The sequence below is a fragment of the Calypte anna genome, chromosome 13 (genome assembly GCF_003957555.1).
Source record: "Calypte anna isolate BGI_N300 chromosome 13, bCalAnn1_v1.p, whole genome shotgun sequence".
Taxonomy (NCBI): Eukaryota; Metazoa; Chordata; class Aves; order Apodiformes; family Trochilidae; genus Calypte; species Calypte anna.
Window position 1 is genome coordinate 16,127,879 of NC_044259.1, and position 18,606 is coordinate 16,146,484.

The 18,606-nt window shown below is 49.2% G+C and overlaps 1 protein-coding gene across 5 annotated transcripts in view; it reads right to left on the reverse strand.

The window, feature by feature from the left end:
• Positions 1–9,570: 9,570 nt before the first annotated feature.
• Positions 9,571–18,606, reverse strand: part of FNIP1 (folliculin interacting protein 1) — a 64,747-nt gene continuing 55,711 nt past the window's right edge. For 4 of the 5 annotated variants that reach the window (XM_030459352.1, XM_030459354.1, XM_030459356.1 and 1 more), the window contains 5 exons: positions 16,353–17,784; positions 15,818–15,986; positions 14,429–14,626; positions 13,894–14,009; positions 9,571–12,842 (listed from right to left, as the gene is read on the reverse strand). In XM_030459352.1, coding sequence (XP_030315212.1) covers positions 12,764–12,842; positions 13,894–14,009; positions 14,429–14,626; positions 15,818–15,986; positions 16,353–17,784 — 1,994 coding nt within the window. In that variant the 3' untranslated portion in view covers positions 9,571–12,763. The remainder of the gene's footprint in view (positions 12,843–13,893; positions 14,010–14,428; positions 14,627–15,817; positions 15,987–16,352; positions 17,785–18,606) is intronic. The other variant, XM_030459355.1, reaches the window with a different exon arrangement.

Here is an 18,606-nt window from a genome sequence, read left to right on the forward strand (position 1 = left end):
TGTTGTAACCCAGTGAGAACATGCAGTGGTATTTGTATTTTTTTTTACTGAGTAGCTATTTTCAGAGGCAAAAGGCCAAACACTTGCATAACTCAGTATTACCCTTCTGTGTATCCATGACATTTGCAAGTGGACAACACTTTGGCTGATGCTGTTGAGCTAGTAAAAGAGCAGGGCATGCCTGCAGAGAGGAGCCAGTTTAAATATGACAGAGATCTGAGTAAATAGGATTTCAATCCTCCCCCCCCCCCTTTTTTTTTTTAAGTAAATGGAGTAATTCTCTGAGCATGTGGAAAAATAACAAACAACCTCTCTGCTGCCAACTAACAGGCCAACAGTCTAGACTTCACTGGCAGTCAACTGTGTTAAGAAATTGTGAATAACCCCCTGATGCCCTTATTTCTCTGCTTTCTGCAGTCAAAGGAAGGCTACTGATCTGTGAAACCCCAGCAGAGCTACTGCAGCACCTGAACCAAGCCTGAGGCTGGGGGAAACTTCCCATTCCCAGCACTTCCTTGCTGCTGGTGTCAGTGCCAGGGTCCTTGGCAACCCTGAGCCAAGAGCTCAGCTGTGCAGAGGATGTGGATCAGAGGATCACTCCATGCTGTGCAGAGGATCTGGATCAGAGGATCACTCCATGCTGTGCAGAGGATCTGGATGTTTGGAGGAGAGGTGTCTGTGTGTTTGTGCTCCTGCCTCTCTCTGTAAACTGTAATTTGCTTCCAGAGAAGTCTTGCACAGCTCAGTAGACTCAGATCAGGCCTGGGAGGCAGCAGCACTCGGTGAACTCATTGCAAAGCTATGTAGGCCAAAATTCCCTCTATCATCCTCTGCTTTTAGTCAGATTTCAGTGTTTTGGGCCTGATTTTTCCAATCAAGAGAGTATAAACAGCTCCTGCTGACAGCAGTGAGTTAGCAGGCTCCTCCAGGCTGTTCAGTTGGGTTCCTTTGCATTGCAGCAGTCGGTGGCAGAGGCAGCTGCTTTTATCAGCACAGTGACATACATCCTTGTTATTCCTTAGGATCTGTTCTCCAGCTTCTAATGACCCCACAGAGCTAATGAGCTCTTCAGTTCCCCCACCCAAGCACAACCATATGGATGAGATGATATCAGGCCACTCACTGAAACCATTCACTCTCAGGCATGCAGAATATCCAGAAAGTTCCTGTTTTCAGCCTTCTCAGTTTTAGTCTTCAAATGCAGAAGCGTCCGGCCCGGGCTCACGTGGTGTCAGCAGCAAAGCAGAACAAACTGTCTCCTGCAGGCAAAAAAAAAAAATATCCTCTCTATTTTTAACTTGAAAAAGATCTGCAGATGACTCCTCTGCCACCCGATGCTCTTTTCCTCCCCTCTTTCCAGAGGCTTTGTCCTTGGTGACATCTCACAGCCATCCTGCAGCACAGTGGATGCCATTGATCCCCACAGAGAGAGCATATTGATCCTCAGCAGTGTCCCAGAGCCAGTGGTGGCCTCATCCCACAGCCCAGCAGCTCTCCTGCAGCAGAGCTGCTCCTGTTGGGAGCCCACCAGACTCTCCTCTAGCTTGATGCATCAAAAATCCAAACCTTCCAGGGCCACTGGCTGCTCTTCTCAGCTGCAGGGGGGAGCATCAGCAAGAGCCAGCACACAGAGTTTGACTCCTCCTGGAGGATTTGCTGACTTCTCCTCTCAGCAGAGAAAATGGGGAGAGACCCTCACTGCAAACCTTGGCATCCCACCCCAAGGGTCTGGCAGGGATGGGACCCAGGAGGGGAGGCTGTGACTGACCTGGGCTGGTTTTTTTAGATTTTTGTCCTGATTATTGTCCTGGCTGGGTTTTTAAACATTAGAAGTGCAACCATTCCCAGTCTGCCTTGAACGAAAGGAAGTGTTGTGTATGAAACACAGGAAGAATTTCCTTTACTGTAACTGGTGGGGAGCAGGAGGAAATCAAAGCAGGAGAGCAGCAGCTGAAGGTCAGATGATGGGGTGAATCATAGGGTGATGCAAGTTACCAAGTGCCTGGCTCAGAGCACCACCCAGGGAAACCAGATGCCACCTAAATACACAAACACCACCTGCCTGCAATCACTTACCCACCATGGGAGTCACTTCCCTGGCTCAGAGCAGGATGAGCTGCTTTGGTTTTGGTTTCTTACCAGGATCCTGTGAATTTAAAAAATCAGGAAAGGTTGTGTCAGTTAGGAGAAGGGCAATGAGACCCAGAGAGGAGCAATGAGATCTTTGGCTCTTTCATTCCACACAGAGATGCAAAAGTTGCCCAGCCTGAAACACTGAAGGGTGGTGGAGGATGTTCTTGGAGAATCCAGCAAAGCTGTGTCTGGAGAAGTATTTCCTACAGCCATGGGAGAAGGGAGCACAGGGAAATGCCTGCAGCAGAGAGCTGCCTGGCCTCTAGGAACCACACTGACTTCCAGAAACACCTGAACACCACCAACAACCTTGTCAAGGAAATACTGTTGCCAACAGCTGAGGAGAAAACCACTGCACAACTGGAACCAGCAAAGTTGGGCTCTGCTGGGGAGCTGAGTGGGGCTCACTGGTTTTTTGAGGTGTTGCAGAGGAGCTGCCCTGCAAGTCCCCTCCTTCCCCTCCATCCCATTGGGAACGTTCTCAGTGCTCCTGCTCGAAGCCACAGATGGGCCCAGCAGATATCTCAACATTTGAGCTTTTCAAGCTCTTTTAGTGACTAATATTTTTCCCAGGGCTCTGGCCAGAGGGCAGATTCTTTCCAGAGAAGGCTGGGTTGCCTTTCAGCAGTTGGGTTTCATTGCTGTCCTGATCCAAGGCAAAGTTGTCTTTGCAGTCCAAGTGTTTTCTTTCCTATAAACACTTGCTGTAGCAGTTCCTGGTTTGTGAAGTACAAACTGAGCCTGGCTCCAGGAGGGGACTCTGAACGTGCTGGACTTTCAAAGAAGGTACCAAAAGAAATGGAAACAGTCTGGGGGTTGCAGTTAAAGAGAATTTGAGGCAGTAACAGGAAGCACCCCAGAGCTGTTTTTTTTTTCTTCCAGTTGTGGCCCAAACAAAGGATGTGGACACAAATCTGCAACCAAAGCCAGTGAAGTGTTAGAGTGAGAAACAAAGAGAGCAGAGCTCAGCAGAAACTTGTGCCCAAGATGGGGATCAGCAGCAAAGGCATCTCCAGGGGGCTGGCACTGGTGGATGGTAAGTGGGGCACAAGTGTGAAGGTGTGGTGACTCCTGACATCTGACCCGAGTGGATGGAACCCCCTGGGACACCACAGGCAAGGAGGGGGTTACAGTGCTCCTGGTGAAAGTGTTTTTCCTGCTGAGAGAGCAAAGGCTGCCACATGCTCCAGTGATGATGCTCAGCTGCCTCTTGAACTGGCAGCCTGAGCAGGAAACAGGCAACTCACAGATTAATTAGCAACACTTAATGAGCTCTCAGGCTTTGACTGTAAGGGATGAAGGTGGAGGACAAGACAGTGCTGATGGAAGACATTGCCTCTCAAACTCCCCTGGCTGCAGACATCCTGAAAAAGAGGGAATTCATCCCCAAATTCTGAGAGTGAGGACCTGGACCTGCCCTGGACTAATCTTGCCCAGGCTCCTGCTTCTTCCACAGCTCCCACAGGGTCTGCAGCTTCCCAGCCAAACCCTGGCAAGGAGGTGACACTCAACTACAGCACATCTGAGAAGTTGGATTTTGGTTAAGGATTATTTTCCCCCTCAAAATGGGAGCCTGAATTCATGGCAATTGCCAGGATCTATGAGGCTTCTCCCCAGCCCAGGACAGAGCCCTCCATGTTAACACTTACATCAGTCCAAGCCTACAGTTCTTAAAAAAAAAATAAAAATAAATGTATCAGTTTCCCCAGGAAGGGCCTGCTTTTCACTACCCTATAATTTCAGAAATGGTTTGCAGCTTGAAACTGTATTTTTTGAAAAAATCAATTTGCCTGCAGGCTGATGGCTTTTGCAGCCTCAGAACAATGTCACGTGGAATGACAGGGATCAAGACCTTTGATTTAAACTCTTGGAGCTGCACAAGGAAAACAAGCCCAGAGAATAAAGCTCAGGATCATTAATTATTGCAGCACAAGCAGCACAGCTGTAATTATCTTGTTCCCCGAGAATGTCTCCTGCAAATCTTATCAGTCAGATTGGTAATATGGGAAACAGGATCAAAAACAGGATTAAAATTAGGCAAGATTTCTAGTTACAGCTGCTATTAATAAATCTACCCCCTGAAAATTTGGTAGTTAATGTCTTAGCATCCAGCATGCTCAAAAAGCCATTGAAAAGTATAATATATATCTAAAATAATAAAATAAGAATTGCTGGTAGCTGTAATTTTTGAAGTAATTAGGGCAGAATTGCTGAGTGCAGCCCTTTCAAACACACCAGAGTTCTCCAAAGTGAAAAGCATCTCTGGCAGGAAAAATCAGTCCACCAAAACCCACCTGTACCCTCTCTTTCCCTAAGTCACTGTGTGTAAATGCCTTTGTTTGGCAAACACCTTTCACAATCCCCAAGCCAGAGCCTTGAAATGGGGGGGTTTGCCCCAAAGAGGTCCCACCAGTGGCCCAAAATCAGCACTGGAAGCCACCAGGTGACTTGCCCTGATGCCCCCTGCATACCCCCAGGCTTTTCCTTCATGCTCTCTTGCTGCTCTTTTCCCTTCTGGCTCTGGTGGCATCAGAAGAAACATTCTAGAAATTCATTCTGTGAGCAAAAAAATAAATAAAAATCCCTAAAATAATTTGCCTTCAGGAAGCAAGATGTTCAGGTGCCAAGGAAATCCTCTCCCCTGTAGAACCATGGAATGGTTTGGGTTGGAAGGGACCTTCAAGATCATCCAGATCCAACCCCCTGCATGGCAGGGACACCTCCCACCAGCCCAGGGTGCTCCAAGCCCCATCCAAGCTGGGCTGGAACAGGGATGAGGCAGCCACAGCTCCTCTGGGAATCCTGTTCCAGGTCTCACCACCCGGAAATTAAAGAATTTCTTCCTCATCTCCAACCTAAATCTCCCCTCTTCCAGTTTGAAACCCTTGCCCCTCGTCCTCTCCCTGCACCCCTGTGTCACTGCAGCCTTCTGCATCTCCTCTGTGGTTTCCCTGAATGAAAAAAAAATCTGAGCCTGTCCCACCAGAGGCACAAAACCTCACCCTGAGGAGTTAACTGAGAAGGAAAAGCAAGTTCCAGATGAAGCAGAACTCTGGTTCTGGTGGTCAGGAAGTGATCGAGGGGAGCAACCAAAGCACAGTGGTTGGAGAAAGTTCCTCTCTCTCTCAGCTGTTTAGAAAAGGCAGGAGAAATGAAATCTTGAAATAAAAAAAAAAATAAATAGCAGCATGTAGAATAATGGCTTTATGGGCTTAAACCCAGGGGGCCAGGACTGGCCCAGCTCCCTGGAGTCTGCAGCACTGAGTGATGGGCCCAGCAGGGGCAGCAGCTCCCTCTTGTTGATGTCAGCTCCTGGTTTTGTCACAGGAAAAAAAGATGAGATCCAGGGCACGATGGTTCCTTTCTGCCACCACCACCCTGAGGTAAGAAGAGTTGCAGCCTTTTCTTGGTCTACAACTTCCTCTCTGAGAAGACACAGCCACAGAAAAAACGTGTTACCAAAGCAGCTCCAGGAAACCACCAGCAAACAGAGAGCAGGAAGGCACCAGGGCCACCCCAGCACCCCCCCGCAGCACCCACAGAGGGGCTCCTGTCCCTGCCCAGGGCTGGGCCACAGGCAGAGCAGCTCTGTGTGTCACAAGGAACTGACATCTCCTTATCTCCAGGGCTGCTTTTGAAATCTGGGACCAACCTACAGCCCAAAGACTTCCTGTGGGATGTTGTGATAAGGAGGTGCAGGTCCAGGATGCCTCATCCCTGCCAAGCAGGAGCAGCAGCAGGAGCAGCAGCAGGAGCAGCAGCAGGAGCAGCAGAGCTCCCCCAGGCTTCCCAGCTCTGCCCAGGAGTTGGGCTCCTCACCCTCAGGGCTGTTGGAGCACCCAAGGAGCTGCCCACAGCCCAACCACCCCAGGCATTGCTCAAACCTTTGAGCAACAGGCACCAGGTGGAGGAAGTGACCACCTTCAGCTGAGGTGCATCAACATCAGGGTGAGGGGAAGGAGCTGGGGTCCCCCTGATGTGGCTCTGAGGCCACTCAGGAGATGCCATCTCCTGGCAGAGGGGGCTGGGCAGGGCAGGAGGGGCTGCTGGCTGCCGCATCACCATGGTCCCAAGTGGCCTTTCCTGCAGCAGCAACATCTCAAACCCCATGATGTTCATCAGGAAGTTTTCCTGCAGCAGCAGCAGTAAGATCTCAAACCCCAGACCCAGGCCCAGCCCCTTCCTGTTACCTGCCTTGCTTCATCCCCTTCATCCCTCAATGGGGATTGCCATGGAGAGCTCTCCCTGCCCTGCTGGGGCTGCTGCCCAGGAGCAGAGCTGAAGGCAGGAGCTCAGGCAGTGACTCCCAACCCTTGGAGCAGATGTCTTCAGCTCCAGCTGGGAACAGGCAGAGCTTTGGAAATCAAACTCTGCCACTGTACAAATACTCTCAAGTGATGAAAAGAGAGGCACAGGAGTAACCTTCCTGCTGCTCTGCTTGCTGGGAGGAGACAAACTGCAGGAGAGCAGAGGACCTGAGCAAGACCAAAGATGCTCATTTGAAGAGGCCACACGTGTCCAGCAGATGCAGCTGAGGCAGAGATGCTGCCCAGCAGAGATCCCTTGGGAAGAGGAGATCCAGGGCACCCCTTGGACACCCAACTCCTGGTGCTGTTCCTCACCTGGAATCCCTGGGGAGCTCCAGGACCTTGCACCCCTGTCCCATGCTGCTTGTCCTGCAGTGACACTGACAAAGCTGGCACAGCACAGCTGAAACCTGAAGGAAAAAGATTTCAAGTTTTGGGGTTTTTTTCTTAATTTAGGGACAGTACCAAAAGTCAGCAGTTAACCCCTGCCCTGCTGGTGGGGACCTGTGGTGCCTCTGGTGTTCCAAACAATCCAAACCTGCTCCTTCCTCCTCTGAAAGCAGCAGAACTCACAGCACCAGCCCTGGGGGTTTCTGCCCCACTCTGGGGACAGGCAGGGGACACTCTCACTCCTTCTCACTGACCCCAGGAAGAAGAATCCTCCCTCCCCTTCAGGGGTAACACCAGGCACAGGCAGTTTACCTTCCAGGGTACCTGAGAGATCTCAAAGCAAAGCTGGAGGAGCAGATTCTGCTGGAGAAGCCTGGATGGATCCCCCCAGGATTTGAAGCTGAGGTTCTTTGACTGTCAGAGCCAAAAAAACACCAATTCCAGAAAAGCCACAGCTCCAGGGAGCACTGGGAATGCTTTGCAGAGCCCTGGGTGGATTTCCATTCCCAGCAGCAGGGTTGGAGTTACTGTACCCAGGGTGTGTGTGTTGTGTGTGTGTCTGCGTGTTGTCTGTGCGTCTGTGTCTGTCTGTCTGTGTGTGTGTTCTGTGTGTGTCTGAGTGTGTGTGTGTGTCTCTGTGTGTGTGTTGTGTCTGTGTGTGTGTCTGTGTTGTGTGTGTGTGTCTCTGTGTGTGTGTTCTGTGTGTGTGTGTGTGTCTGTGTTGTGTGTGTGTGTCTGTGTGTGTGTTGTGTCTGTGTGTGTGTCTGTGTTGTGTGTGTGTGTCTGTGTGTGTGTTGTGTGTGTGTGTGTCTGTGTGTGTGTGTGCAGCCTGAAACTGCTCCTTGCAGCCCACGGAAAAAACCCGAGATGTCTGGAACAGAATGTGCACCCTGCAGGACATAAACAGAGGCCTTGCTTGCAGCACAGACTTGGAAGGAGTGTGGATCTCCAGGGTGTACGTTTTTATTTTTAACTTCAGGCCACTGTTTGTTTTTTTATGAGAAATGGCTCAAAAGTCCCGTTTGCAGGGAGAGGAGAAAGCAACAGTGGGGTCAGCAGCAAGCTGGGCAGGAGCTCTGGGGTTTTGAGCGGCCAACAGTGACACAGAGAGCATCTCCCCTCCAGACAGCAGCCTCTGTGAGCTGCACAGAAAATCCTCTTCTCTCCTTCTGCAAACCACCTGGTAAATCATGCAAGGGGGAGATGGGACCCGTGGTGCCTTTGAGCAGGTAAAGGTGACTTAGCTTTTCCCTTGGCTTCAGGAAAAAATGAAGGGAATGCCAGAACAGGAGTAACAACCCATCGAACACAGGCGAGGCAAAGCTGCATGCCAGTCAAAAGGAGAGGTCAAAAGGAAATCAATGCTGGGCATGAACATCATCAGCATTTCCTGGGTGCTGCAGTGATGGTGCTGCTGAATCTGCTGCTCACAGAGCCCCTGCACAGACACATGAGCTCCGTGTCACCTTGCAGCAGGACACCTCGTGGCCACCACTCTGGCAACACCAATTTTCTGTCCTCAGGCAGCTGAGCTGAGGAGCCCCCCAGGAGCTCTGCCTGCCCCTCGTGGGGAGGGGAACACGAGTGGGTGCCAGCCCTGCCCCACACCTCAGCTCCCACCACCAGCCAAGGCTCAGCATCTCCTCCTGGGGTTCTCTCCCCATTGCTTTCACCTTTCCTCATCCACCTGGAGCATCCAGTGAAAAACTCCTCAGGAGAAGGCAGTCTGAGCCAGCCACACTCAGCCCCTGGTCACAAGGAAAGCTCAGGGTGATGTTCCAGGACCAGTTGAAGCACCCAGGAGGCTGCTGGGACACCTTTCATTCTTCCTAGGGATTATCAAAACCAAACCCAAACCAAAAGAGTTGGGTCACAGGTATCTTATTACCAGCCAGGACCTGGCAGGTCCAAGTGGAAATCCCAGAAAGCTCCAGGCTGTGCTGCACAGGGATCTGGGGAGGCTTCTGCAGGATGTGGCCCAGGTTGTCCCCATCCCAGTCCCACACCTGGAGTGGGGAAGGTTTCTACCAGGAGAGAAACCCATCAGAAAGCTGCTCAGAAACAGGCAAAGGTCTCCCAACATTTTCTGGTTCTTTTTCCCCTCTCTTCAAAGCCTCGTGTTGATCTGGATGCTCCAGGAGTCACCATATGGACACTGCTCCATCTTCCCAGGTTCTTTTATCCTGCTCTGTGCTTCCTACTTCACCTTTCTTGGGAAGACTCCACCGTAATTGAAATTTAATAAAACCTTACAAGGACCTCTCTGACCTTCACCCAGTACCCTCTCAATACCCTTTGCCTCTCAATAAACTTTTACTCCCGTGCAGCAGCTCAGAGAGACAGGAGAGGGATTGCACCTGGGCAGATGGGCACAGAATTCCCACAGATGGGAGAGGAATTCATGTGAGAAAGTGCCCTGGAGGTACAGGTGGGAATGGGAACAAGGATCAGGACAAGCACCAGGATTCCTGACCACACTTCCCCTCCTCAGGCAGAGGCAACCATCAGGGGGGTGGTCAGGTCACCTTCTTATTGCTTTTTTTCTGAACAGGACAGGAAGTTCAGACCCAAATTCCTACTTGGAATTATTAATTCCTTCAGAAACACCCCCCATGAAATGGCTTCAGCACCTCTGGGTATGATGGAGCTTGTCCCAAGGGGTGTGACAGGGAGAGATGCCAAGCTTGAGATGGTCCCAGTTTCTCACTCCCCAAAAAAAGGACAGAAAAGGTACCAGAAGTAAATTGACATAACTGTATTTATTGCACAAATTTCCCCTAAAATTGGGAATGGTTATTATAATACAAGTGCACATCTTGGGAAATATATACAAAACCAGAAGAGATAACAAGTATGTACATTTTACCCAGCATTTTACAAGTACCACCATCTAAATAATTTAGAGAAAGCAAAAAATTGTCATAAAACATCTATAACAACTAAGAGGGAAAACATATGCAAGGTGTAAAACCCTTCCTTTTAAATACTTCTTTTGTTCTTAGCAGCCCAGAGTTTGCCAATTGCAACAACAAAAAAACCAAACAAAAAAAACCCCAAATTTGCTCATTTGTGTGCCTAGAACACTTTGTTTTCAGCCAGAAGATTAAGACATGTTAATGGAGATGGGTAATAGTGGCAACAACAACAAAAAAAAAAGAAATCAAACGTTAGTTTTTTCTTCACATAAACCAAATTGTGATGCAGTTTTTAATAAAAACCTGGATGCTCTTTTCCTGTGAAAGATCCCTTTTTGCACTTTTTAGCAGAAACCCAGACGTACCACCTTGTTCAAGTACCCTGATGCTCACTTCGAGCCTCACTTCCCATCACAGGAGGGGTTTTGGTTCTGTCCTGACCAGGAACTGCTCAGGAGGTGCCACCACTCCCAGAGCCACCAAGAGGGGGACAAAGCAGCCACCTCTGTGGCTGTGTCACCTGGGGCTGTGGGGATGTTCCTGGGGGGGCTGTGCAGAGGGCAGCAGAGCTGGATGCCACCAGCTGAGCTCCTGCTTCTCCTTCCCAAGTGAATTCCAAGCTGGGCAAAGTCCAATCCATTTCACAGCCATTCCCACCCTTCACCCAGCTGCCTCCAGGCAGGAGAAGGTGGAGTTGTCCCCAAGAACACTCCTGGGAAGTGCCAGGATTATGGGGTGGTGCTCCCTGGTTATTCAGGCACATCTTAGGGGTGAAACCAGGGGGGAATCTCCCTGGAGGCAAGGGCAGGAGTGTCTCCCCAGGACCCCTGGCAGCTTCCCCAGCTGCAAACCTCTGCACGATGCTCAGAGTTGGAATTCCTGCCTGGAGAACCTTCCATGGCAAAGAGTTAAAGGCTCACAGGCTGAGCTCGAGCCCATAATTCATTAAAAATGTCTTTGCACACAACTGGGCCCTCTCTGCTTTGTGCTGGTTCCAAAACCCAGCTGGAACAGAGCTGTGGGGTGAAGAGGGGACACCTGAGGAACAGGGCAGGGACAGCCTGAGGTGCTCACACAGGAGCTGCCTCCCCGCAGCACTCAGCTTTAGGTTTTGTTGACAAAAAGGGTCCCAAGTGACACTTCCCACCTCCACCTGTGGTTTCCTTGCTGAGGCAGACCCAGCCCTGCCTGGCAAGGGGCTGTGGGTTTGCTGTGGACCAGAGCCTGAAGTTACAGACTGGAAATTGCTCCTGACAAAACCCCTCTGGGTGAAACCCTGGCCCTGGAGAAGGAAGGGAGGAGAGTTTTGTCCCTGGCAGCAGTGGGACAGGGATCCCTCCTATTGTCTTGGGAGTTTATAAAATGGTTGAAATAGATTTTTGTATTTAAAAGAACTCTGCAAAACAACAATAGCAGGCGTGCTAGGCTATTGAAAAGATGATTACAGAGCAAGGTATTTATAGAAGTGTTTATGGAGACCCAGTGAGCACTTGCCTCCCACTTCTGCAACAATCTCTGAATTTCCACCTTCCTGAACATCCTAACCCATGAAAACAGAACCTAAAAATCAACAACACCAACTGGCTGCTAGGACAAACACGCAAAGAAAAGCCTCTGATGAAGTGTCCAGTTAAACTGAGGTAGTAGAGCCTTAGAAAACATCATCCACCTACCACTGTCTATTTACATTACTTACACCAGATTGGGTCCATCAGCTTCTGGTACAACTGTTGTATATACAAGGACAAAACAGTGATGGCTGCCTAGAGGAGAAACACTGAGAGTAAAATAAACATTTCCTGCTGGTAAATTACACAAGTGAGTAGAAAAGGGGTTAGAGGCATTTGCATCAGGGGTGTGTTTGTCAAAAAATAATTCTGCTCCTACTACACTGTGGTGTAATCAATGTTCAGTTCTTTGTAGAATGCTTTTAAAAAATCCCTATCAATTAATTACCTGAGCAATTAAGGGTAACAATAGTCTATTTTTTTTTTTCCCCAATGCTTTGGTACAATTATTTCTAGTTCATTATTTCCATAGCTGACTGACTGCTGTAAAAAGAATATTGGTGTTGCAAGAACATTACACTGTAAAAAAGTTAAGAGGTAAGATCCATGTCATCCCAGGGACCCCCTGGGGAAATTTCAGCCAACATTCTCTGTAGATTTTTTTTTTTTCTTTTATCCTTTTGATTAGGTTGTGGCAGAAGAGCATCACTTAGTATAAAGCAACATTAAAACATTACAAACACTTAATACTGGTTACAGCATCTGCCCAAGAAAGAGAAGCATCTCCATCACTATTGCCTGTTGGCCTCTTCCTCCCTTCTCTTCCTCCTCCCTGTCCCCTGCTACTCCCCCCCCCCAGTCCCTCTCCCCAGGAGAAAAATCATAAATAAATTCTGGAGCTGAGTGCCATGAAGAAGCTTTTTACAAACCAACCCCCCCCCTCCAAGCCTTGTTCTTCCTCTGGGAAACCATCCAGAATTTGACCAGGAGATCAAACAGTAGAAGCTGTTTACAACTCATCCTGGATCAGAGATCTGAGCAAGATCCTCCCCAGGAGCAGCCAGGCTGAGGGGACAGCAGAGCTGCTGCTGCTGCTGCTTCTCTTGTGAAGTTCATAACTGGCAAGAGCATCATCTCTTTCTCCAAACAGTTCCTCCTCACATTCCCCCCCAAAAATTACAGTTAGCCACCATGGCAGAGACTGCTAAAAATCCCCAATCTTCAGCTTTTCTTCAAATCTTCACTTGCCTGTGGTTGAAAACTTGGGCTTACTCTTTTTGTTGTTGTTGTTTTGTTTCCTTTATCCTCTTTTTATAAACGACCAAGTGGGAGAGGAAAAGTCTCCAACAGTTTGCATAACGTGCAGTCATTTACAGAGGTGCTGCAGCTCGACCAGCAGTTTGTTTTAATTGCTTCAGAGAGAACAGAGCCAGAACAAGTTGTCTTCCACTTTGTTTCCAGAGCAGGGAAAAAAAAATATATAAAATCCATGCCTGTGGGCTCTGTCATTTTAAAGCAGGATCTGTGCAACGTAGGGAGAGTGAGTGCTTGCTACAGCTGCCAGTAAAGGGAGGTCACTGGATTCAATCCTGAAAGGAAGCAGAAAAGTCACATTTAATCCAAGCTGACCCCTGGCTGGGCTGAACACAATTTAGGAACCCTCCTGCTCAAGCCCAAGTGCTTGGGACACAGCTGGGTCTACCCTGGAGCTCCAGGACATTCTTCAAGTACAGCTGAAGCCAACTGAGCTCCTCTCCTCCAGCTGATTCCCACCATCCCACCACCTCCCTGCTCAGCTCCTCTCATCCTCAGCTCCTACCTGCCTGCTTGGGTTGGTTTTTGTTTCTTTCAGAGCCACCAACCTGGTGGGATAGGAGATGGAGGGAGGAAAATCAGCAGATCCCTCCAAGTTCAGGGTGAAAGGGCTGGGGGACAGAGCTGGGGAGCCAAGGATGAGGCTGAACAGGTCCAAAGGGAGCCCTGGCCCTGCTCACCCCACTGCAGCTGCTCCTCCAGCTCCAAACCTGCGCCATGTGCCTCCTGCTCACCCTGTACTCCCCAGGGTATTCAGAGCCTTCCTATAAACACCCCTGAAACGGCTTCTCTGCCTGTGCCCCACACCCACAGAGAGCTTTAGGTGCCTTACATGACACAGGGGGTGTTTTCTGCCATGGAGGGAAAGTCAACCTGGAGGAATCAGGTGCCCCCACCACGTTTCCCATTTTAAGGAAGGAGGATGATAAGCTCTGGAGTGCTGAGCTCATCTTCCTGCTCAGAGGGAAAGGAGAAAGGCTGAGGGATCCTTGGGATCAAGCAATGGCTTAAGGAGAAGCCCACAGCCATGGTGGCTTCTGCCACACTTCAGTCCCAGTCCCCTTTAGGAATTCATTTTGCTGTGCTTGGAACAAACCCAGGTGGAGGGTTTGGCACTGGGAAGCCCAGGGCAGCACCATGAGAGGGAGGCTGGAATGATTTCCCAGGGGAAGTGATGGATTTGCCCACTTTGGAAAAGTCTTAAAGTCTCAGTGGGATGCTGAGACATCTGACAGGAGCAATAACATTAAAAAGCTTGGACCAGATGACCCCTGAGGTCCCTTTCCAAGCTGACATTCCATCATCCCATGAGGTTTGTGCTCATACCCCAGCACCACGCCCAGCTCCTTGACATGAACTCTCATCTGGCCCTTGAGATACTCAGACAGCATCTTGCTTTTGAAGTACAGCTCCTGCAGCCGATCCTCCAGGTGCATAACACACTGAAAAGCAAAGAAAGTTGTGTCAGGGAGAAGGCAGCACCACATCCAAACCTCAGAGCAAAGCAGCACAGCCCCTCTGTGTCTCTTGCCTCTTCTGTGCCAGTGTCTAGGTGAATAATTGAGGTACTCACTGGCAAGACTCAGCTTTTGAGCAGCAGCCTTTGATTGTGTGTTAAATCAGAATTAATGAGACAGCTGCCTTGATGACAGACCAGACAGATCAAACAGCTACATCAGGGATGCACTGGCTGCTGAAACTGTGGCTGCAGATAAATAAACCTGATGGCCTCTTTAACCTACAGAGTGAAGGGATGCTTTAAAAAAACATCACCTCCTCCATTCCAGCTGGAGGCAGTGATGTTAGTTAGAGGTCCTTTCCAGCTGTGGCAGTTCTGGGATTCACTGCCATTTGTACTTACAAAATTTGGAGATAAATTATGCTTGTAAAGCTGAAGAGTGGAATGAAGCAGGTTGGAGACGAGGCTGGAGACCAACACTTCTTTTCCCAGCTTGTTGTCAATCATTCTCCTCTGGCTACTGGCCACTTGCACTGTCCACTTGTCTGTGTCTGCAATAATGCAGACAGCTTCTGCAATGGGTTCATCCAGAACAGGATGCTAGGAACAGAAAATGAACACCATGAGCCCTGAGGATCACAAATGACAGCAGCCTTTTCACAAGAGTTCCCCATCCTGGGTAGCAGGGAGAGTGTCCCAGACATCTAAATCTACAATTAGCTTCCTTTAAAATGCAGTAAGATGTGCTAGGGAGACCTTTCCACCTATTAAAAACCAGAGCTTTAGCCTAAGCAAGGCAGGCTTAGGAGGAGAGTTGCTTTTTCACATTTTTTTCCAGGCCTGAAAGTGTGTCACTTGCTGACAATTAAATCTTTTGATATCTGAGATAAAGACTTCTGACATACCAGCAGCAGACTTTAAACACCTCAAACTGAGAGTACAAAAACCCCTCAGCCCGGTTTCATTCCCAGTTGTCACTGGGTTGCCTTTGGTGGGAGGGCCAGCAGAGGGAGTCAGGAACCCAGGAGTCAGGAGTGGAGCCTGCACTCAGCTCCTCCTTTCCTCCCTTCCAAGCAGCGTTTCACCTCCCAAAAGCCACGGTGTTAGGAAGGGAACCCCACTGTGATTCCACAACACATTTTTTTGGGATGGACAACACAGGAACCATCTCTTTCCATAAATTCCCACAGAGACTTCAGGCAGGGCTAGGAGGCAGCTGTTATTTCACTTGCAGGCATATAAAATCTTGCTCCATCCTTTTGTCTCCTCTCCTATCTTTGACTCCTGCAGCTGAAGTTTAATTCTGCTGGGGGACACTTGGCCACTGTGAGATCCCATTTCAGACACAACCATCTCCCAGCAGCAGGGACCTCACACTGCTGCCTGAAGCTCAGTCACACTTCACAAATGGCTTCAAACAGCCCCTGCAGCAGCCACTGCTGAGAGCAGAGGTGCCCAGCAACCTCAGCCTTGGGGCTGCTCCAACATCAGGCACCCATTAGCAGATGCCATGGCTGCAGATGGTGATTTCTCTACAGCTTAGCACTGAGATCCATCTTCCTAAGGGCAGGAGCCTCTCAGCTGCCTTCAGAGTTTTTGTGCTCCAGATCTGCAGTGAAATAACCACGTTTTTCAGACACATCAACAGAGGGAGGAGAAAAAAAAAAAATTGGTCACCTGGGACTGGAGACTGTGACAGTAAATATTTCCCCTTCCAGCATGTTTGTACATTCAGAAACATTTGCCTTTCCCTACTGTGACAAATACATTCAGCAAATATAGCTTAATTACCTGCACAGCATGAGACAAATCTGCCACCAAACAGTGCCTCAGCTTCTCATCACTTCCTATTCCTTGCAAAACAAAGTCAGGGACGTAAGATGAACAGTAGCCACCTAGTAAGGATCTTCCAAAATTGGCAATACTGGGTTGGACAGAGTTCACTTCAACTAATTTTGACCTGCAAGAAAGACACAGCAATGAGAGGTACAACAGCAGACACCACATGCAGCTTGCAGAGAGGCTGCCTTCTCCCATTTCTCATCTCTCTCCTAACTTCCATTCAAGCACTTTGTAAAAAAGAACAAGTTTCAAGTCAGCTTTTACAGTCAGACCATTGTGGAAGAAAAGGCTACAAGCCAAGATCACAACACACAATTAATATTTTTTTCCAGACCACTGATGTCTCTCGATTCTTTTACAACCAGTGAGCTCAAGAGACACTTTTCCAAGCACTGATGCCAAGTTAGGCTGCATTCCTCCAAACATGTGACATGAGAAGAGGCTGTGTCTTTTTTAGGCTCTATTACTGCTGAACAGCACTTACCCAGGAAAAGGAATCTCATATTCTTCTGCCCAGTCCTCTTGCTCTCCTCCATAATAGTTACCACTTGGTCTAGTAAGGTCATGACCTGTGTCCTCACTTTCACTGTCACCCAGGGCACTATCTGAACTCTCATTTCTTGGAATGTCCCAATCAATGCCCGGGGCAACTTTTTTCTCTATGTTTTCTCTGTCCCCATGGGGGACACGAATAGAGATTTTCTCTCTTTGGTCCTGCTCATTAAAGCAGTTCTTGTAGGTCTCCTGTCGCAGAGAGTCCATAAATTTACAAAACTCACTAGGTGGGTTGCTGGTCTTTGTGCACAGCTTTTGAGAAAACTCTGAACTACTGCTGTGAGCAAGGAGGTCTGGAGCTGCTTGCCCTGGAATATCATCAATAGTCCGGGTTTCAATTGAACTGTCATCAGTAAAATACTCATCAAACAGACTCATGCTCTCGGCGTTGTAAGGGTTTGGATTCCAGCTCTGATGCTCGCTGGCAACTTGAGGAAAGGGTTCAGCTGTCCCACAGTCTCTATTTTGGTCCTCGACAGTTTGTTTGGCTTCACAGTTCTGCTCAGCAGACACTCCTTCCTCCGTGGCTGGCGGGCTCTGGTGCCTGGCAATTTGTTCTGCTACTGCCTGACTCCGCAGCTCGATGTCTGAGTCAGGTGACATGGAATCTCCGATGAGGAAAGTCACCTTAGTCTGAGCTTCAGCAGCACTGCAAGGAAACTCCTCACAGAAGAGCTTATCTGGTGGCTTCTTTTCCACAGCAAGCCCGGGTGACCTTGTCACACCCCCCCCTGCCTGGTTGCCTGGTTCCAGGGAGTCCTCGCTCCTCCACGCCTTGGCCGGTGCCTCCAAAGCAGATTCCACCGCCAGGTGTTTTTCTGGTGAAGCTGCCCCTGCACACACCACACTCTCCAGTTTTGTGTCCACCAGGCAGGGTCTCGGTGGGTTAACATCAGCACCATCTTCCTGGCAGTCATCAGGAACGATGGTTCTGTTCTCATCTGAAGAAGATTCCAGCTCGACCTTCGGAGTGCTCTGCGTGTCTTCTCTCTCCTGCTGTGAAACCCCTTCTATGTTCTGGGCAAGGGAAACAGGACATTTGCAATATTTACACCTGCAGTTGGGATTTCTTGTTTCTTCAGACTCCGTTGGTAGCAAGCTGCCCCTGTTCTTGTGCATTGTGACAAGCACATACTCAGATTCTTCCACTTCTCCTTTCTCCAGCGTGGTCGTTATAACAGTCCCAGGCATGACAATGGCCTCATCTTCCCCGTTTTCTAGAAGATGTGTCTCCTGAAGTTCAGAGCATCTGATGAAGTAAGTGAGGAAATAAAGCAACCTCTGCACCAGGTCATGCCTTTTGCCAACCACAACTGTTTTTGCTAGTCTCACAGGTGATCCAATAGCCCCATACAGGTCACCTAGAAGAGGAGAGGAAACAGACCATTGGTTTGCACCTTGAAAGTTAATTCTTCTGCTAATAGGTAACTGGTGTGGGTCAGTTTTCAAAGGCCAGGTCTACAACAGAAAAACACTACAGCTGATGGGTGAGGACAGCTATGCTAGTGTTTCATTTTCAATACAGAGAATCCCAAGGATGCTCTTGGTATCGGATGTAAGGTGACACGCTGGTCAGGGAGACATCTGATCTGACATATTGGAGAGTATTCACATCACCTAACTTCAGTCCCTAGCTTTGCAGTCTTGTCTCCTTGGTTCCTTATATAGTCATGGGACAGAGAAGGCATCTGCTCTCAATTCCCCTGGGCAGTCTGGACACTGGGCTGAACTTTCACCTGTCAAGAGAAAGCTGCAGGGAGAAACAAACCTGCGCCAAGATCAAGGGTGAAAAGGGACAGTGGTGGGTGCACAGCTGAAGCCAAGCTTCTTCTCTTGCCTCCCCCTGACCTCTACTGTAGGCTGGATGGGTTGTTTTGACTGCACTCCAGATTCACCTGGGAAGGTGCATGGGTTGGTCATGAACACAGGGATGGGGGGACAAGGGATCCAAGAGGCCTCGGAAGCCAACCTAACCCCAGGGGATCCCTGGAGTGTCATGACCTCTGAAATCAACTCTTCTCACCAAGCCCTTGGCAATCCCTGGCTATACCACAACAGGACAACCCTCCTTTTCCTTTCCCCACCAAACCTGAGGAGCTTGTGTACAAAGCAGGACAATCTGATCAGCAAGTAGGAAGCTCATCTCCTCTTTACTCAGCAATCAGTAAACAGCACAAGGTGCT